Source organism: Semicossyphus pulcher, unplaced genomic scaffold (assembly GCF_022749685.1).
Source record: "Semicossyphus pulcher isolate SPU_LCO1_2020_fin unplaced genomic scaffold, fSemPul1.0.p SCAF_18, whole genome shotgun sequence".
Lineage (NCBI taxonomy): Eukaryota > Metazoa > Chordata > Actinopteri > Labriformes > Labridae > Semicossyphus > Semicossyphus pulcher.
In genome coordinates this window covers 24,142,828-24,160,096 of record NW_027211691.1, presented here as the reverse complement: position 1 = coordinate 24,160,096, position 17,269 = coordinate 24,142,828, and the positions used below count along the sequence as shown (strand labels likewise).

Here is a 17,269-nt window from a genome sequence, read left to right as displayed (position 1 = left end):
AAATATAATCGCCCATGTCAAGAATCTGCCAGCGGGCGACTACAATAAGAGTAGGCATGATATGAATTCCACTAGAGGGGAGACTTGATGTTCGCTGCAATTAGGAGGAAAAAAAACGTGTCAAATATATCGGCATCGAATCGGCTGTTGGCAAAAAGGGTGGAAAATATCGGCGTATCGTGCATCCTTAATTACTGTAACTTTAAAAATCACAAAGGAAAAGGAATTTCTTAATTTAAGGCCCTTCCATTATTTTTCTTGTTTAAGTTCCTCTTTTTGTCATCAAATCACATCATCAAAGAGAAAACGTAACTGGAAGGATCCAACCACACGCGCCAGCCTTCGCTCCCCACACGCATCAACGAACCTTCGCCGCTCGCGACCCTGACGTTGGTTTTCCTTCCTTGGACCACCTTTGGCATGTCCCGACCACTGCAGACCGGAAACACCCCACAAGAGCTGCAGGTTTGGAGATGCTCTGACCCAGTCGTCTAGCCGTCACAATTTTTGGCCCTCGTCAAAGTTGCTCTTACATTTTTCCTGCTTCCAACACGTCAACAAAAGAAGCTGTTTATAATAAAACTTTGCTTGAAAAATACGACATACATTTTAGTTCACAGTTTGCAGCGGACTTAAAAAGTTTGGTGAATCAATATTAAACCATTATTACTAATTTAAATAAAACAACCATGAGAACGAACACCAGCACAAAGAAACAGGAGCATGGAGTCAGTTTCAGGAACGTTTTTGGTATGTTTTTTAATAAATTAACGTTCAGTCAAAATACAGTGCCAAAGGAATATGATGCAGCCAAACATGCTAGTAAGGTTTGTCATGAAGCACCTGTGCTCATGTTTTTAAGGTAGGAGGAAAACCCCATCCCTCCCTAACCCGCCCCCCCCTCTTCCATTACTGCTGGCGGTTGCAGGTGGCAACAGCCGTGGGCCCGCCCTCTCCTCTCGCAACCAATCAGCAGCAAGAATCCTCAATGTTCACTCGAGAGAAATTAAACCTTGATAGGAAAAATGGATATCTACCCACAATCACACTACAGTAATGTCTGATATTAAATTAAAAAAGACACTAATACAAAATAGACCTGGTTATTTTCCCCACACTAGAACAGTTATGAAAAATATATATTTTTTATATATATATTTCAGCAGCTTGGAAATAAAAAAAATGCATGAGCCCGATAACCTGTGTTCGTACTGAGAGTGGAGTTGTGTGTGTGTTTGCAGAGACCCTGGTGGAAAAGAAAGGTTTCATGATCATGTGACGATGGCAGGATGGAGTGAGGTGTAGACTGCCGGCTGTGTGGAAGACCTGTGCACAAACAGACGGACAGACGGGCGGTGGAGGCTGTGGTGGAGTCCGGGTGGAGGACAGAGCGGTGAGGGAGGAGAGGGGGACGGGTGACCGGACCTGCAGTCGCCCTCTTTTTAACCCTCTCCGCCTCTCACGTGTTTCCCCGCCAGCCCTCGCAAACCCCTTCTGAAAAAAGCCACGGCCCCTGTTTCCTCTCGTCTGTGTGGCCTTTTGAAGAAGTAGATGGAGCCTGTATTTTTTTTTTTTAAAGGAACAGTACGCAAAAAAATCTGTCTTTAGAGTATCAAATAAACCTGTAAGCTTCAAAAGGTGGCTCGTATTTTGCTCTTTTGTAGAAGACAGAAGTTGCCCCAGAAACACAGCAACTAAACATGTTTAATTTTGTATTTCAGCTCTTCAAAAAACACGTTTTGATTTGCTTTTCTTTCAATCAGCTAAATAGCGTTTGGTTTCAGCTCTACATTGAAGCCATTTTTCAGACACAAAAAAATTAGCTTTTTATCCTTGTTAAATTTAGACTTTTTGGACTCTGGACTGACGGATGGATGAATTAAGTGCATTTAAAGATGTAAGCCTTGGCTTGGGAAGTAGATGGGGATCAGTTTTGACTCTTTTCGGACCGTTTATAGACAAAAAAAAGGATTGATATTGATACAAGCCAACATATTTATGACCTCAGTTATCTTACGTTTTTCCCGTGAGACATTAACATATAAAGGCCTCAAAATGTTCCTCTAAGTTTGAGCCAAACTTTAAGTACAAAATAATTTAAAACTACGTTTACATGCTCAGAAATGAACCTTAAAGCACCTCGTCAAAACGAACATTAAATCTTCTGAGACCACTGCTGCCTCATCGATTTTCTCCACCACTGAACCCTGTGAACTTGAGCGAAACGTAAGTAATAAGTGCTGTCTGAATAAATATTATTAGTACAAAGCGAGGAGCGGTTTAAGACGTTTAATCATTTTGATACTTTATATGATACTTTATTTCAATTGTTGAGGTTGTCATTTGGATCCATTTTAACAGCTGCGAATCAACACCGGGCGACTGATCTGCTGCCTCTGTCGATCGGAGCGAGCTACAACCATTTAGAGCCTCCGCTTCGAGCCTACAGGGAATACTTTCGACACTCTAGTGAAAGATTTTTATTGCCATATTCCTTTGTAAGTGGTGTGAATAGAAAGAAGAGAAGAGAGGGAGGGAGGGGGAAGAGAGGGAAGTCTTGATCAGAGTGGGGGGCTGGGGGATTTTGGTACAGTTGCCATTGTCATTCCTAGAAGGTTTACCAGTTAAGTGCATCATCACCCTCATCATCATCACAAAAATCAGTTGACGTTCAGATCATCACATTGTAGAAACAGTATGACAGACTTGTAATAATATCTAACAGATGTCACAACTGACAAAATAAGAAGGAAAAAAATGAAATTTTCAGATTACTAGTATTTTTGAGGCGCATCTTTTTCTCTCCAAGCTCGCTTTGGCTGCATCGTCCATCAGCAACAGCTGAAGCTAACGCAAGCCTCTGAAGTCCAGAGACCCTCCACAACACAGAAAACCCTTATAGATGTGATCCGCCCCCCCTGCATGTTCGTCCCTCAGCGTTACAGACTCCTGCTCAGTCAGCGAGGTAGGGGAGGGGGGGTAAGAGCTATACGTGAGGGAGGGTCACAAGCTCCCCGTCCACCTCGAACTCCTCGGCTCCATCGGGGGAGAAGAGGTAGGTCGGGGGTTTCCAGGGGGATTCCTCCAGGCAGGAGGGGTACAGCTTCCCCACTGCACAGCGGAAGTCCTTCCCCAGGTCCCACAGCACGCGCTCGGACACGGGCTGCCGCAGGTACCAGCGGTCCAGCTCCAGGTCGTACTGGTAGATGGCGTACTTGGCGCGCTCGTTCATGTGAGTTTCACGCATGAAAATACAGAGCGAGTTCAGAAGCACCACCGCACGCACGCACGGGTCCGAGTAACGCTTAGCGGGGATGTTGGCGGCAAGGCGCCACTCATTCTTGCTGACATCGTAGATCTCCACGGTGACGGAGGAGCCGTCGATGGTGCTCGTAGGCAGGCGGATGCCGGAGTTGCTGACCACGTGGAGGCCGCCGATGTAGAAAATGAGGTCACCGAAGGCGGCCGCAGAGGCGAAGCAGCGGCTGGTCTTTCGCATGGCCATCTCCACCCAGGTGTCGGCGCGGGGGAAGTAGCAGTACATCAGGTCGTGGGTCATCACGTAGATGCAGTCGTGCGCCACCACCGACGTGCTCCAGTTCCAGGCGAAGGGCAGCGGGCTCATCATGCTCCACTCGTCCTTCTCGCAGTCGTAGCGCTCCACCGTGCGCTTGTTCAGCTCTCCTCCGACGTTATCGCCTCCGATTGCATAGATGAACCCCTCGCAGTAGACGAGCGAGGGCTTGATTCGGGCGCACAGCATGGGCGTTTTGGGCACCCAGGCGTTCTGCTGGGCGTCGAACCAGAAGAAGCTATCGACCGAGCGGAACATTGCCTGTAACTTTCCGCTCTTGCCGTGGTTGGTGATAGAGTTTTTGAGGGGAATCTGACCTCCAGCGATGAACACATCATTGTCCGGTGTAACGAGAGTCCCTACCTTCTGCAGGTCTCCTGGGGGGTTACTGAGCTTGTATACTTTCTCCGCCTGTGGGCTGTAACAGACTACCGTAGTGGGCAGGGACTCGAACATTACGTATCCCTTGGCTTGTGTTTCTGACATGGCCTCCATGAAGATGAGCATCTCCTCCTTGGTCATGCCTAACCGAGGTTTGAAGAACTTGGGCATGGACTTGTAGAGACCCTGCACCACCACCGACTTGTCGTTGGGAGGCAGACCCTGAAACCAGGCGCGCTGCGTCACCTCAGACAGCGCGTCAATGCGGATCTGACTGAGCACAGAGGACAGGTGCTGCGAGCGCGCCTCCATGTTGTACTCCAGCCACAGCATGGCCGCCTCGCGCACCGTCTCCTCCTTCTCAACGTTGAGGTTGTCGCTGCTCAGGACGTCTATCAGCAGCTCGTGCGAGAGCTGCAGGAACGCCTCCTGTCTGTACACCACGGGGAACTTGTGCTCCACCATGCGCTTGGCGCTCTGCTTGAGCTCGCTACAACTGAACAGGTCGCCGATGCTCAGCATGCGGACGCAGTTCTCAGCGTTAATCTTCTTCACCAGATAGTCTCTGCACTGCAGCAAGACGTCCTCCACCTGGATGGAACAGACGACAAGAGATAGAAGACAGTCAGTGTGTGGAGCACTTCAGGATGACAGAAGGACTTTCACCGTAAATGAGCAATGCTGTGTGTTTCACAGACCTGTAGGAAGCAGGCGGTCTCGTAGAGCGGCTCCACCGTGCTGTCGCTGATAGCCAGGTTCCCCGTGTAGGCGTAGGTGATGATGATCTGCAGGGTGGCTGGGTCCACGTTCCTCAGGTGGACGTGGGTCTGTTTGCTCTCGCTGAGGCCGCTCATGAACATCGCCCTGCAGGAGAGGGACGACAACAACGCGGGGTCATCAGTCAACAGAGCGACTAAACAAGGAAGTGAAATAAAGTTCTGACACTGATTAAGATTCACCAACTTCTCAGATAGGCAAAATAAACTACATTTATAAACCTCATACGCATTATAATCCTTACAATCAAGCAGAATAGAGCAGATACAAACCCCAACTCATGCTGGTCAAAGAGTGCTAACCACAAAAAATAACACATTACAGTCATAGCAAATTTATTCTTTTCTCCAGTGGCTGAAGTTCCTGAACGTTTTAAATGCCCGCATCATAATAAACAAAAAACACAGGTCAGCTTTTAGTGCACGTTCAGTCTTCTTTTAAATAAACAGAGCTCCCTAATGACAGCTGGCCACTCGCAGAAATAACTAAAAACAGACGTCCAGATTCAGGGTACCTGAGACTAAATCAAATCATATTTTATCGTCTTATTGTGCGGTAACTAAATATTTGGGGTTCTGACCTGTTGGTCTGACGAAACCAAACAACTGGAGACGTCATCTTTGGCTCTGGGAACTTGTGAAGGACAAGTTTTACCAAATCTTTTCAAGTGTAGCCAAAGAAATTCATCACTTTTCTATATTTTCTGACATCGTCGTATATGATTTACAGACAAAATAAACAAATATGTCAATGTTACAACTATACTCTAACTATAATTTGTCTGCAGCACAGCTCTGCCCTGGCGTTTGGGGGTTTTGGGGGTGTGTGTGTGTCTGTGTGCTGCTCAGCAGGGGCTAAACCTGCCAGGCCGTATTACGCAACCCTGCAGGCAAACCCCTGCACCCCCTCCCTCTTTTTCCTCTTTCTCTTCATCTCTCACCAAGACCTACGTGACCAGACTTTCCCCTCCACATGAGCTCCCTCCAGAGTCTCTCACCCCCCCTTTCCCCTGAAGCGAGGCGTGCGAGGAGAGGGGAGAGGCAGCAGACAGAGAAAGGGAAGGAAGGAAGGAGTAGCAGTTTAGGGGAAGCGCTGCGGCATCTCTGAAAAACCTGCAGGGGAAATGCTTAGCATGTTCGCACCAGATAACGAGTGCGTGGGAAACTGAGGGGAAGATCGCGGGGAGGTTTGTGCGAGAGCGGCATCAAGTTGTCGGGACCTTTTCTTGGAATGCGTGTGTGTGTGAGTGTGCAGTTAGAGACGGGAGGGAGGGAGGAAGGGGGAGACGGGGTGTTCAAATGCAGCATGAGCTCCTGTCATGTACAGATGGACTCTTCCCAGAGCCGAGGCTGCTGCTCTGTCATATTCACCGCAGTGCACACACACTTCATTATGCAATGTTGTGCGTACAAATGAGGCCTCCCGAGGGCCTTGAGGGATCCGTCTGTACGACTGCAGGTTAGAGGTTGCTTCATTTATTCCGTGTTGTGTATCTGAGACGGTGCAGAGGGCGACTCGAGCCCCAGCTTTCAAGGAAACAACATCCCTGTGTTTTCTATCCTGCGTGTATAGAGTGTGTCGCTGTTGCTGTACGACGCGGTGCATTATTTATCGTAACTGTAGGAGGTGAGCACTTACAGACATAACAACAGCGTACCTACACCTCAACACAATCAGACCGAGGGGAATAATTGGTGTATTTAAACACAAAAGCCCAGCGCTGTATGGTGCATTATTTAGTGAAACTGTAGGAGAGAAACTCAGAGGAGCTATACGACACAAAGCATGCTCGCACACAATGGTTCAGGTGATATGTGAAAATAATGTTAACATCTTTAGTTGCTACACGAGTTCAAAAACGCCTGGATGCTATCTTACTGTTCATCATAACCAAATTGTGTATTTTGCATCACGTTTTAAAGCAAATCTTTAAATTTGACACATTTTTTTAAGTCAAATGAAAGGCGAACACACCACCTCACATTTGGCACGTATCACCTTGAATACAACATACAACACAAGCTATTCCACACACTCCGACAACAGCGGCTTTGCACTCACCTGAAATAGGAGCTACATGTGGCCAGGACCATCTTGTGACACGGGAACTCCGTGTCCTCCACCAGCAGCACAACGTCAGTCAGTAATTTCTGTTCGTAAAAGAACTTGAGCTGCTCCAGCAGGGAGACAGCGTAGTCCGTGTTGACCGGCCTGCGCTCACTGAGATCCGACATGGTTGCATCCCATGAATCGCGCCCCAGTTTTGAAAAGTCACACGGCCGGCAGAACCGGACTCAAGCCAACCAGGAGAAAAATGTATTCTTAAAGACTCGGAGGGAAGAGGGGTTTGAGGAGAGCTCTTTAACACCCCCACTGGTCCGAGTGGAGGTGTTCAACTCCTCTCCGGAAGAATTTCTGCTGTTTCTTCTGCAGGAGATGAGCTGAAAGATGAGATGGTGGAGGTGTCGTGGCTACAAAGTGTCACAGTCAGGAGTCCAGAGGAAGGGGGTCCTGGGTGAGGAAAGGAGGCCGTTTCCCCTCGTGGATCTTTTTGTCGTCTGAGGTCATGCAGAGAGGCACTGGGGGACCGGAGGTAGAGGGAGAGCACGACGACTGTCGAAACACTGCTACATCAGTGCTCGTCTGAAAAACACAGGACAAAAAGAGAAATGATGAGTCTTTGGAAACTTACAGTAAAGAATAACTACTTTTTTATCTTTAAACAGGCACAAACATGAAATATTGTCCCCCCCATGCAGGTCACTTGCTGCCATCTCTGCCTCCACCACACCCTCCCCTCATCCCTCACTTTCAGAGACTCCGCTAACAGCTTTAAATCGTCTGCAGTCAAGTGGGAAGCTGCCTCTAAGAAATAAGTATTTTACAACGACCGCAATCATCTGTTTATTAACCTTACATAAAATAAGACAGCATCTCAATTAAACTGATTCACATGGGCAGTTATTAAAAAGCTACTTCACTCATTCTCTTGTTTATCAAACAATCTTTAAAGCCACAACAGTTTCCTCTTTATATTCATTGCAGAACTAGGGCCCCAAGGGCTCTTGTAAGTGTAAGAGCTTCAGTCACCTTAGCTTTAAAAGGTTGAGTGTGCAGTTCTGAAGAAATATTCTTGCTCATAAAGTGGCTATAAAACACCTGAACGGACAAACAGTTGAGGCAACATTGACACAGCATTCAAGGTAATATAGCTAACATTAGCTTAGTTGTGTGTTAGTAAAATGTCCCAACTCTCTCCTCTCTTTCTCCTCGCAAAAAAGTAAGCCATCAAACCGTCTTCATTAGATAACAGGAGGATATTACAGTCCATGAATATATGTGCTCCTCAATAAGATAAACCAACATCTGCTGTAATGAGAGTGAGTTTACAGGGGGACCAAGACATATGTAAAACATGCAGACATCACAGCATGCTTTCATCTGTAAGCCTTGAGCTCTTACATCCTAAATGACTTTGGGACTTTTTGGCAGACAACCATGACAGAGCCATTAAGCCACCTACCTCCAGTGCCCCAAGTACAATCTACCATAACAGTGTGTTTTATTAAAGCACCGTGGATGTTATTCATGGCAGCAGGGGAACATAAAAAATATATATACATATTAATGATCTAATAAATATCATGGGTTTTATTAGGGATACACCGAACGATCGGCGGAATTGGGCTCTAATTAGGGGATCGGTGATCGGCCAATCAACTTTCAAATGCCGATCGCGTGGCGTAAAATTATGAGCCACTTTCCCGCACCACCATGCAGATTAATGATTTTTTTTCCGCAGTGACAGCAAAGGAAAATAAAACACACATCGTGCGTAATCAGGGAAGACTGCTGGAGATGCGATTGTCATTTGGTTTTGCGTCTTTGCCTCGGACACAAAACTTCTCATGTTCTGAGGCTGAACCCGCACTCTGCTGGAATTACCAGCATTGCTTCAGCCAAAGTTTACAAGTCGGGCAACATTTATCCCAGGGAAGGAATCAGAAGTTAGCAAGATTCACTCAACGGATGCAAGCACTCGCTTTACCAGGTGGAAATCCTGCATGCGCTCATCGTGCTCCAGTGGGGCAGCGTCACCACTGTGATCACAGATGCGCTCCACAGACGGCAATCCGTTTAACATACTATAAAAAATAAATATATATTCACACTCTCAACCAATGGGACAGGGCGGTGAATGACTTCAAATTACGAGATCGCACTCAGTTTTCTAATTTATCAAACCGAAGGACGACTTAATATTGTTCCATTGTTGTTAAAAATAAACCCGTCATTAACGAAAGTACAATAAGATGAGATCACCCACTGCAGGCGTTACACACACGTGAGCCTGTTGATAAAGTTCCTTGTGTGCACTCGTCTACATTGCACTTAATTGTTCTGAACAGTGCAGTTATCAACTGCAATGGCCAAATAACACTAAGATCATAATGTATTAAGGTCTCTCTCTGTTATGATTTTTATATTCTTAGAAAGGTTGGAAAAATGCATTTAAATATTTAAATTGGTGATCGGCAGATCTCACTACAAAAAAAATCGGTAATCGGTATCGGGCCTAAAAATCCTGATCGGTGCATCCCTACGTTTTAATCCACCTGCCAACTGAATATCTATCAAATTCAAGGTTGTTTATCGCGAAGTTTACATCCATCTCCACACATCACTGAATCAGGACTGTCGGATGCTGATAGCAGCAACCATCCGAGACAACCTCTGATCTGGTGTCAGCTTCTCGCCCTGACACCTCTGCTGTTAACACGCCCTGCGACAGCTGTCAACATGAGATTCAGAATATCTTCAATTTCTGTGAATACTGGTGTGTAACGTTAGCGAGGAAAGCTAGCTAGCAATTTAGCACACCAAAGCTAACAGCACCGCTAATGGTCAAACACATTAAAAAAAAAAACAGTGCTCAATTGAAATATGAAATCTTTAAAATTGGTTAGCTGTTGAGTTAGTATTTATATGTCATGATATTTTATTATGTTGTCTAGTCTCCAAGTAGTATTACAAACAGTTGACCAACACTGTGTGCAGGCTATAGGTAGATGTTAGGCCATCTACATACATCAACTTCAAAAGCATTAGCTTAAATTGCTACCGAGAAAATGATAGTCAATTAGCGATATTAACCCTCAACAACAAACTAACTAACGGCTTGCTTTTGCACATAAAAGTTGACATCTAAATAGTTTTAATCTCTAGCATTTTAGCTAAGTTAGCACGTTACCGTTAACCACCGCTCCACTTAACACCATGTCCAAAACAAACCCTGTCTGCGCTCTTAAACAAGGCAAAGTAACATAAGACACGCAGGCCTGTTCAGAACACGTATCTTGCTGATATTAGCTAACCAGACAAACCTTAGCATCATCCCTGTTCCTGTAGATTAATCTCAAATGACACTTTCAACATGGTAGCCATCCTCATCTTTGATCAACGGACCAATACATCTAATCAGCTAGCCTTGATGTGATGTTACATCGCTAGCTCAAGCAGCGACACTTGCTCGATTACCACCCGCGGCAAGTTAGCAACTTTAGCTTCCCTGAGCTCCACAGTTCCGGGGTAACGTAATAGTTAGCCAACGGGGTAGCCAGTCTGCTGATACCTACTCGGCGGCTGTTTGAAAGTCAAGCGCCTGTTACCAACGATTAAAATTATTACAGTAAGGACATGAGCAGTACAAACTGCTGCAGCAGGAAAACTAGAGAGCGGTCATGCTGCTAGCAGGCAGCTAGGCTAACTGCTAAAAGAGCTATATAAACGTAAGCTAGCTACCTCAGTGAGCCACTTCAACAACAGAAATCCAAGCTTCCTTACAGTAACTGTTCGCAGACTCCACACAGTGAACCGTCGCAATGGCGTTTTTCGTCAGCAGAAATTGCCAAGTAAGCTCCTCAAGCCGAAATTAGACATTAAACTGTTGTGTAGAAGCGCTGAGCGGCGGACAACCTTTCAGCGCATCATAAGCGCCTGAAAGACTAGAGGCCAAATCAGGATACTGCGCATGCGTTCAAACTGGGCGGCCAGTGTGCGTTAAGAGAGGAACAGCGACCTCTGCTGGACTAATGGAGACGCAACAGCACTGGAACTATGACAAACCATAAACACGACCCCCCCATTAAAAGTGTTTAATATATTTGTATTTATTTAAGGGTCTGTACAATTAAAAAGAACAATCTTCTCATTTTGCTCTGAAGTGACTCGACGTTTTGTACATGTAAAAGCAGATTATCGATTAATAAACCTGTTTTTTTTCACAAAGGATACTGCACATGCGCCTAAACTGGGCAGCCTGTCCTGGATAAGAGAGGAACAGCGACCTCTGCTGGACAGATAGAGACACAACAGCACCTGAATACTATAAAAACATCAGTCCTCCATTTAAAGTTAAGAATATATTTTGAATTTATTTGTGTATTTTTTGGTGTTGATGTTTTTTTCACTGGCTTAATTTTATTATTTTCTCTTTGATTTGTTTTTACTATAAACTATTCATAATCATTTAAAACGTCACGTAGCCTACAAACGATACAACGTGTGCAGGTTAAACTGACACGATTATACCTAAATGCTAATTTGTCCTCGTGCAGCAGCAGGTGTTTCCTATATGACTAATTAGCGGACATGTTTCTGCTTTAGTGAGTGGAGCGTCATGTGGACCTGAGAGAGAAGCGATTCTACTGCTGTTTATTTATCGAAGAATTGACTGTGCAAGTGTTATTATTTTTCGAAGCTGGGGGCGTTTATTTGGTTGTTTTCATCCCTCTGCGGTATTTTATTTCTGACAGGTTGAGCAAGCACGTGAAGGAAAATGGACGGTAAGGATTTCTTCTCAATTTCTTACCAAAATGTTGATTTAATCCCATTTAAGCTACGTAAAAGTATATTTTATGAACCCAAATGAGTAGAACAAACTTTTGTTGACACTTTTGTCTTAAACCGCTGCTTCCTGTAGACGGAGGCAAACAACCACACGCATTTGGGGGTGGACAGCCGAGAACTCACCACCCCAGACCTTTTTTCTACGTCCAGCCACCGTCTCAACCTTACTACCTCTACCAGCACTGGCAGCTGAACAACCCATACAATCATTATGGTGTTCCTGGAGGTAGCAAGCAATTTAAATTCTCTATTTTCGTATTCATATTCTTATATTAATTACCTGAAACCTTACTGTGTGCATTTGTGTGTGTAGGTTTTAACTTTAACCGTCCCTGCATGCACCCCTACCAGTACATGCAGTATCCTGGGTACGTTTTCCCACACGCTCCCATATATCCGATGGATTACAGGCGCATGTTTGAACCCCGCTTTCAGGCTCCTCCTACCTGGAATGATGTTCCCCGCCAGCAGCATCATCTGCAGCCTCAGGGGCGGCGAGAAATGGCCTGTTCAGAGGCTCAAACCGACCCCAGCGACGCCATCACCAAACTCATCGAGTGCCTGGATAAAATCCGAGTCAACGAGCTGCAGGGCGCCGAGAGGGAACTCGACTCTGGTGTTGCCTCACAGTCCTCTGGGATGTTTTCTCCAGGAGAGGAAAAGAAAAGTGAAGAACAGGGTCACGTCCTGCCTACAGTGGCTGATGTGAGCCATTTGGAGTCCCCAGCTGTGACCTTCAGCGACTCCACGACAGCGGTGTACGACGGAGAGTCCAGCCAGAGGAGCTTGGATGGCCTGAGCCCTCATGGATGCTGGCCAGGAGGCCTGGAAGAGCCTCTCGATAGCTCCTCTGTTCACGAGGAGAGTCCTGAGCTCGAGCAGGCTGCAGGAGTCGAGCACTTCCTTTCTCTTGAGAAAGCAGAGGTCACGGATATCCAGCCAGATATCTCTGTGACTGATCCGAAGTGTGACACAGAAGAGCTCCTGAATCAGAGAGTGGATCCAAACCTGCATCCAACATCTTCAGTGCTCTCTCCTCCTCCTTCCAAAGATGCTAAAAGTTGCGACAAATCCTCAAAAACAGAACACCAGAAAGACGATCCAAGCTACAAGATCCTCAAACTGCCCTTTGAGAGTGTTGTGACCTCTGGAGAAGCTGCAGCCGGCCATCTTTCCTCCCCTACTAACCCCTACTACTACAACTACCTCTCCATGCACTCCACCCACGAGCGCATGAGCGTCCTCAGTCCCTCTCTAGATGAGCTCTCCTCCAGAGATGAGATGTTTTCCACAGATCTGGACGATGCAGATCTCTTCCCCAAACACGTGTACGCAGGCAGGAGGCTCGCAGAGGTCATGACGGGGTCGCCACAGGCTGCTGCAGACGTAGAAGAAGTGTGGCTGCCGGGCGCAAAGAGGTTCATGTGCGCCTGCTGCGGGAAAAATTTAGCAAAAGGAACAGGAAGGAGCAAAGTTCACAGTGCAAAGATGTACAGGGATGAAGCGGGAGACTCTGAGGAGGAGAGCAGGTATGGGAGAGGGTGCGAGCAGCCTGTCAGAGTGGTTGTGAGGAAGCATTCTGCACCGAGGAAGACCCATTCTGTCCCACAGAGACAAGCCGCAAAACCCTGGTACAAAAGAGGTCAATACAAAGATGTGTCGGATCCAGTAAACCAGGAGGAAGGACACGATGTGTGCAAGCAGGAGGCCGCTGATGTGGATGTCGGAGAGGTGACTGCTAATGAGCTGCAGTGCAGAACGTGTCAGGGTAGGTGTCTTTTGTTCAGCAGACTTTATGTTTGAAATCTCTATGTTGAAGATCATTTGTTTTAGGGATGCACCGATTGAGAAAATCAGGGCAGATACCGATGTTTCAAACAATGTATTTTTTTTCAATAACTCATTTTTAAATTATGAATGCCCTCGTCTGGGGCCAAGGGGCCAAACTTAACTTTAATAATAAAATCACTCTTTGAGAAAGCATGAATTCAATCTTTCAAATTCCCAATCCATCTTTTTATTTAAACGTAAACAGAAAAATCTCTTTAGAATCACCTGCTCACAGTACAAACATTTTTCAGTGCTTACATAGCCTAACAAAAATCTGAAATACTTTTGTTACAATTAAATTTACTGCACAATTAAAGCAGTCAAATAATAAAAACATCGGCGCATGCCACCTTATTTGTCGATAGGCCAATGCGGCCGATATTTTCTGATGTTCAACCGATGCATCGGGGCATCCCTAATTTGCCTTTTGAATGCATGAACTCTCTTGCAGACAGGCTCTGCAGAGAGGATCTGAGCACGTCCGACCAGGGCAGGAGGGGAGACGGAGACGTGATTCCCAGGAGGAAACAAACCACCTCTCTTCAGCGACAAGGTTGAGTTTAGCTTCTCACTTTTGTTGTAGAAAAAAACAAACCTACAAGTTCAATTTGTCAGGAATATTTCTTCAAATAGATAAAACACCCGCTCCTTTACTAAATCTATACTTTGTTGTTTTATATATTGTGCTTATATACTTTGCATAGAGATGAACACTCAGAGGAAAGTGATGTACCACAGGCCGAGAGACGAAGACAATGATGACGATGAGCCGCCGCTGTTACCCTGGGAGAGAGGTTCATGTCTGATTCTGTTATTTCTCTGATTTTGCCGTCACATTTCTTTTAACAAGGTTACTTTTTTTTGCATTTTTCCAGGCTCTATGATGAGAGGAGAACCAAGATGTTTAAGTCCCAGGATTGACTTATGAACGAAGTGTGTTGAACTGTAAGTGAAATGCGCTTCACACTGCAAACGTCAACTTTAAAAAATGTGTTAATGACGCGTTTTCTTTCCTCCTCAGGTCCCCCTGAAGGTGTAATTGTTCCGGGATAATGTGTTTGAAAGTATTTAGGGCACCAGGTGAAATGCACTGCACAGAAAGCCTCTTTATGTTTAGATAAAAGTCAAAAAAATATGTATAAAGTTTCTGCGGTGACGCTGCCGAGCACTCTTCATGATTTATGAATTTCACTAACAGGCGAAAAAGGTGTTTGCAGACGAGGGTGAGCCACTGTGTGGGGCCAGTCCAATAAAATGTCATTATTTAAGATTTGTGTTGCATCCTTTTTACATCTGTTCACATTATAATAGGCGATTTATGCTGTGTTCACAATGCCATGCTATACCAGCAGTACGTACTGATTTTGCCAAAATGTAGTCTGCAGTATGCAAACAAAAGCAAAATGTGCAGTATGCCAAAAATGCCCGGATGTCGTACTGATTCGGAGAAAATTTCCATTATACATCGGACCAGTCTACCTCGCCTACTGTATCCCACAATGCAAAGCGCTGGAATGTCACAGCGGCAGTTGAAATGACGGACAGCAGCAGGATTCCAGCAGAAGGGGGCGCTGTAGCTGAAGAAGCGGCCGTTGTTTACTTCCACCTGGCGTAGCATACTGCAAAATGAATTTGAAAAGCTCCTTCATACTACACACTACCGCTGAACGCAGTATATAGTATGCAGTATGTCGTATGTAGTACGGTGTTTCGAACACAACCATACTCTTATTTTCCAGCAAGTCGGATAATTTAAACAGGTCTGATGTCTGTGATGTGCACGCAGCCGAGCGTGTCCTTCTTGTTGTTTAGTTAACTTAAAAGTTGAATCCCAATTTATGGACTCTTTGGGCGATGATACTATATCTACTTATATCACAAAATGTTATTTTATTTTGATACAGTTCATTAGCCTGCAGTGGATATGACACTCTTCTATTCCCATTACAAACAATCTAAACAGGTAGAGGGACTGACCCGAACCTGCTGACTGTCCTTGAGACTTTCAGAATAAAAGCAAGTTAAAGTTGCCAAAATGAATCTATATTTTCACTTTGCGTTGATGACATTGAATCACTGATCACTTCATTGATACATCCAGTTCAATTTATCGTTGAAATCGGCAGGTTTCCTGATTTACCTGTATTTTACCTGGATGGCTTTGAGTAAAACCAGTTAAAAGTTCAAAAATCGTGCAGTCTAGGGTTTTACTGTCTTTTAGATTCTTTAACAACATATGTCATCTACTTCATATCTTAAATCTTATTGGATGATAGATACTGCAGCAAATCACTATCTGTAGAATCGGGTGCTGCTTTTGTCCAGTATCTGTGCCACGCCTTTTTCTTTGGACCTTTGTCTTTCAGAAAATGCAAATTTTTATTAAAATATTTCCACTTTAATGGCATATTTTAGCCCCAATGATCAGAAAAATTAACCATCATATTCAATCCTTTTATAAATCTATAAGACACAGTTAAAAAGGACGGTTGACCAAAGTGCTGTACAGACATGTAAATATGCAAAGCCATTAAAACGCAAATCAACTAAACTCAATGAGCAACTTTGTAAGATGCAGCCCTCTTGTAAACTAACCTCTGTGTGCCATCAGATGCCTTCAACAGGTTACTGTTGTGCTGTGTCACAGAGAGATAAGGCAACACCTGCTAATTTAAATGATCCGTCTTTAAGGCGAAGGCGATGTGCTGTTCTGTGAATTGCTAAGGTGGATGTATCGATTAGGGCGGTTCTGAATTTTCATTTATCTGCAAAAAACAGTTTTTAGGGATGTTTTGCCTTGAAAGCAAACTGACCAGAATCTAAACCTTGTTAAACAGAAGCACTGATTTAAAATCACTGGTCAGTCAACAAACTGGTCTCACAGAGACATGTTTATTCTTCATGGATTGTAGCGTCAATAAATTCTGCTCCAGGCCAACAAACAGGCTCTCATCTTACCTCATAATTGGCTGTTCAGGGATCCAAAGTGCATCTAAGCATGAGCGTGTGGATATGTGCTGTGCATTTACCTGAAAACCAGGAAAATGAAAGATGCTAAAAGGGACAGGATGTGCCACTTTGAGACATATTTTTGTAACCTGTGTGAGTTATTCCCACAACATGCAGGCCTGTTCTCCTTAATTAAAGCCTTACATTCAATCCTACGTTTTCACCTATCTCTGATCTATGGTCAGCCTACCCTCAGGTGAGTTAATGCACCAAAGTGGGAGGGAACGAGTGGGAAACAAACATTTCTCATTGGCCTTGTAAGAAGGTCATTAAGATTGCACCTGGAACCAAAATCTAGCCAATCCGGGCAGTGCTTGCTGAGCTAACCTGCATCATGAGTCCACAGCTCTGATTTCCAATTGAAAACATACTTTGAAGGCGGTGTAGCTGCATGTAGGTACACTTTTCAGGTAGTGTTTTGTAGTTAGAAAAATACAAAAAAAAACTGGTATCTTGCAGCAGTTTGCCAAAAAAAGAACAAAACAGTTCGATTTTCTCGTCTCTTTTGTCAGCCATGGAGGCTGCAGCGTCTGCCATGCAGCAATCTTTGGGTTACGGCCCTCGGGGTCCAAACCCAGCACATGGAGCTCAGCAGGCCCAGGGTCCACACTCTGGGCCTTCAGGAGCTCCACGTCCGGAGGAGCAGCACAAGCCGCACCACAAACCTTTCTTCTACATTCAGCCGTCACAGCCTTACCTGCCCATGCAGAGTCTGCAGTGGCCTGTGCCAATGCCCATGCCTGTGTCCTACAACCCGTACTATGGCTACCCTGGTTTGGGTAAGTGAGT

At 45.2% G+C, this 17,269-nt stretch overlaps 2 protein-coding genes across 2 annotated transcripts; one reads left to right on the top strand and one right to left on the bottom strand.

The window, feature by feature from the left end:
• Nucleotides 1-902: 902 nt before the first annotated feature.
• Nucleotides 903-10,703, bottom strand: kbtbd2 (kelch repeat and BTB (POZ) domain containing 2). Its single transcript, XM_069666846.1, has 4 exons — nucleotides 10,577-10,703; nucleotides 6,794-7,375; nucleotides 4,654-4,819; nucleotides 903-4,546 (listed from the first exon to the last, which is right to left on the bottom strand). Exons 2-4 carry the CDS (start codon nucleotides 6,964-6,966, stop codon nucleotides 2,987-2,989), a joined length of 1,899 nt encoding a protein of 632 aa, XP_069522947.1. The 5' UTR covers nucleotides 6,967-7,375; nucleotides 10,577-10,703; the 3' UTR covers nucleotides 903-2,986.
• An 867-nt stretch (nucleotides 10,704-11,570) lies between these two features.
• buc (bucky ball) lies at nucleotides 11,571-14,589 on the top strand. Its single transcript, XM_069667924.1, has 7 exons — nucleotides 11,571-11,577; nucleotides 11,715-11,867; nucleotides 11,955-13,409; nucleotides 13,923-14,024; nucleotides 14,176-14,265; nucleotides 14,347-14,416; nucleotides 14,493-14,589. Exons 1-6 carry the CDS (start codon nucleotides 11,571-11,573, stop codon nucleotides 14,397-14,399), a joined length of 1,860 nt encoding a protein of 619 aa, XP_069524025.1. The 3' UTR covers nucleotides 14,400-14,416; nucleotides 14,493-14,589.
• Nucleotides 14,590-17,269: the final 2,680 nt, after the last annotated feature.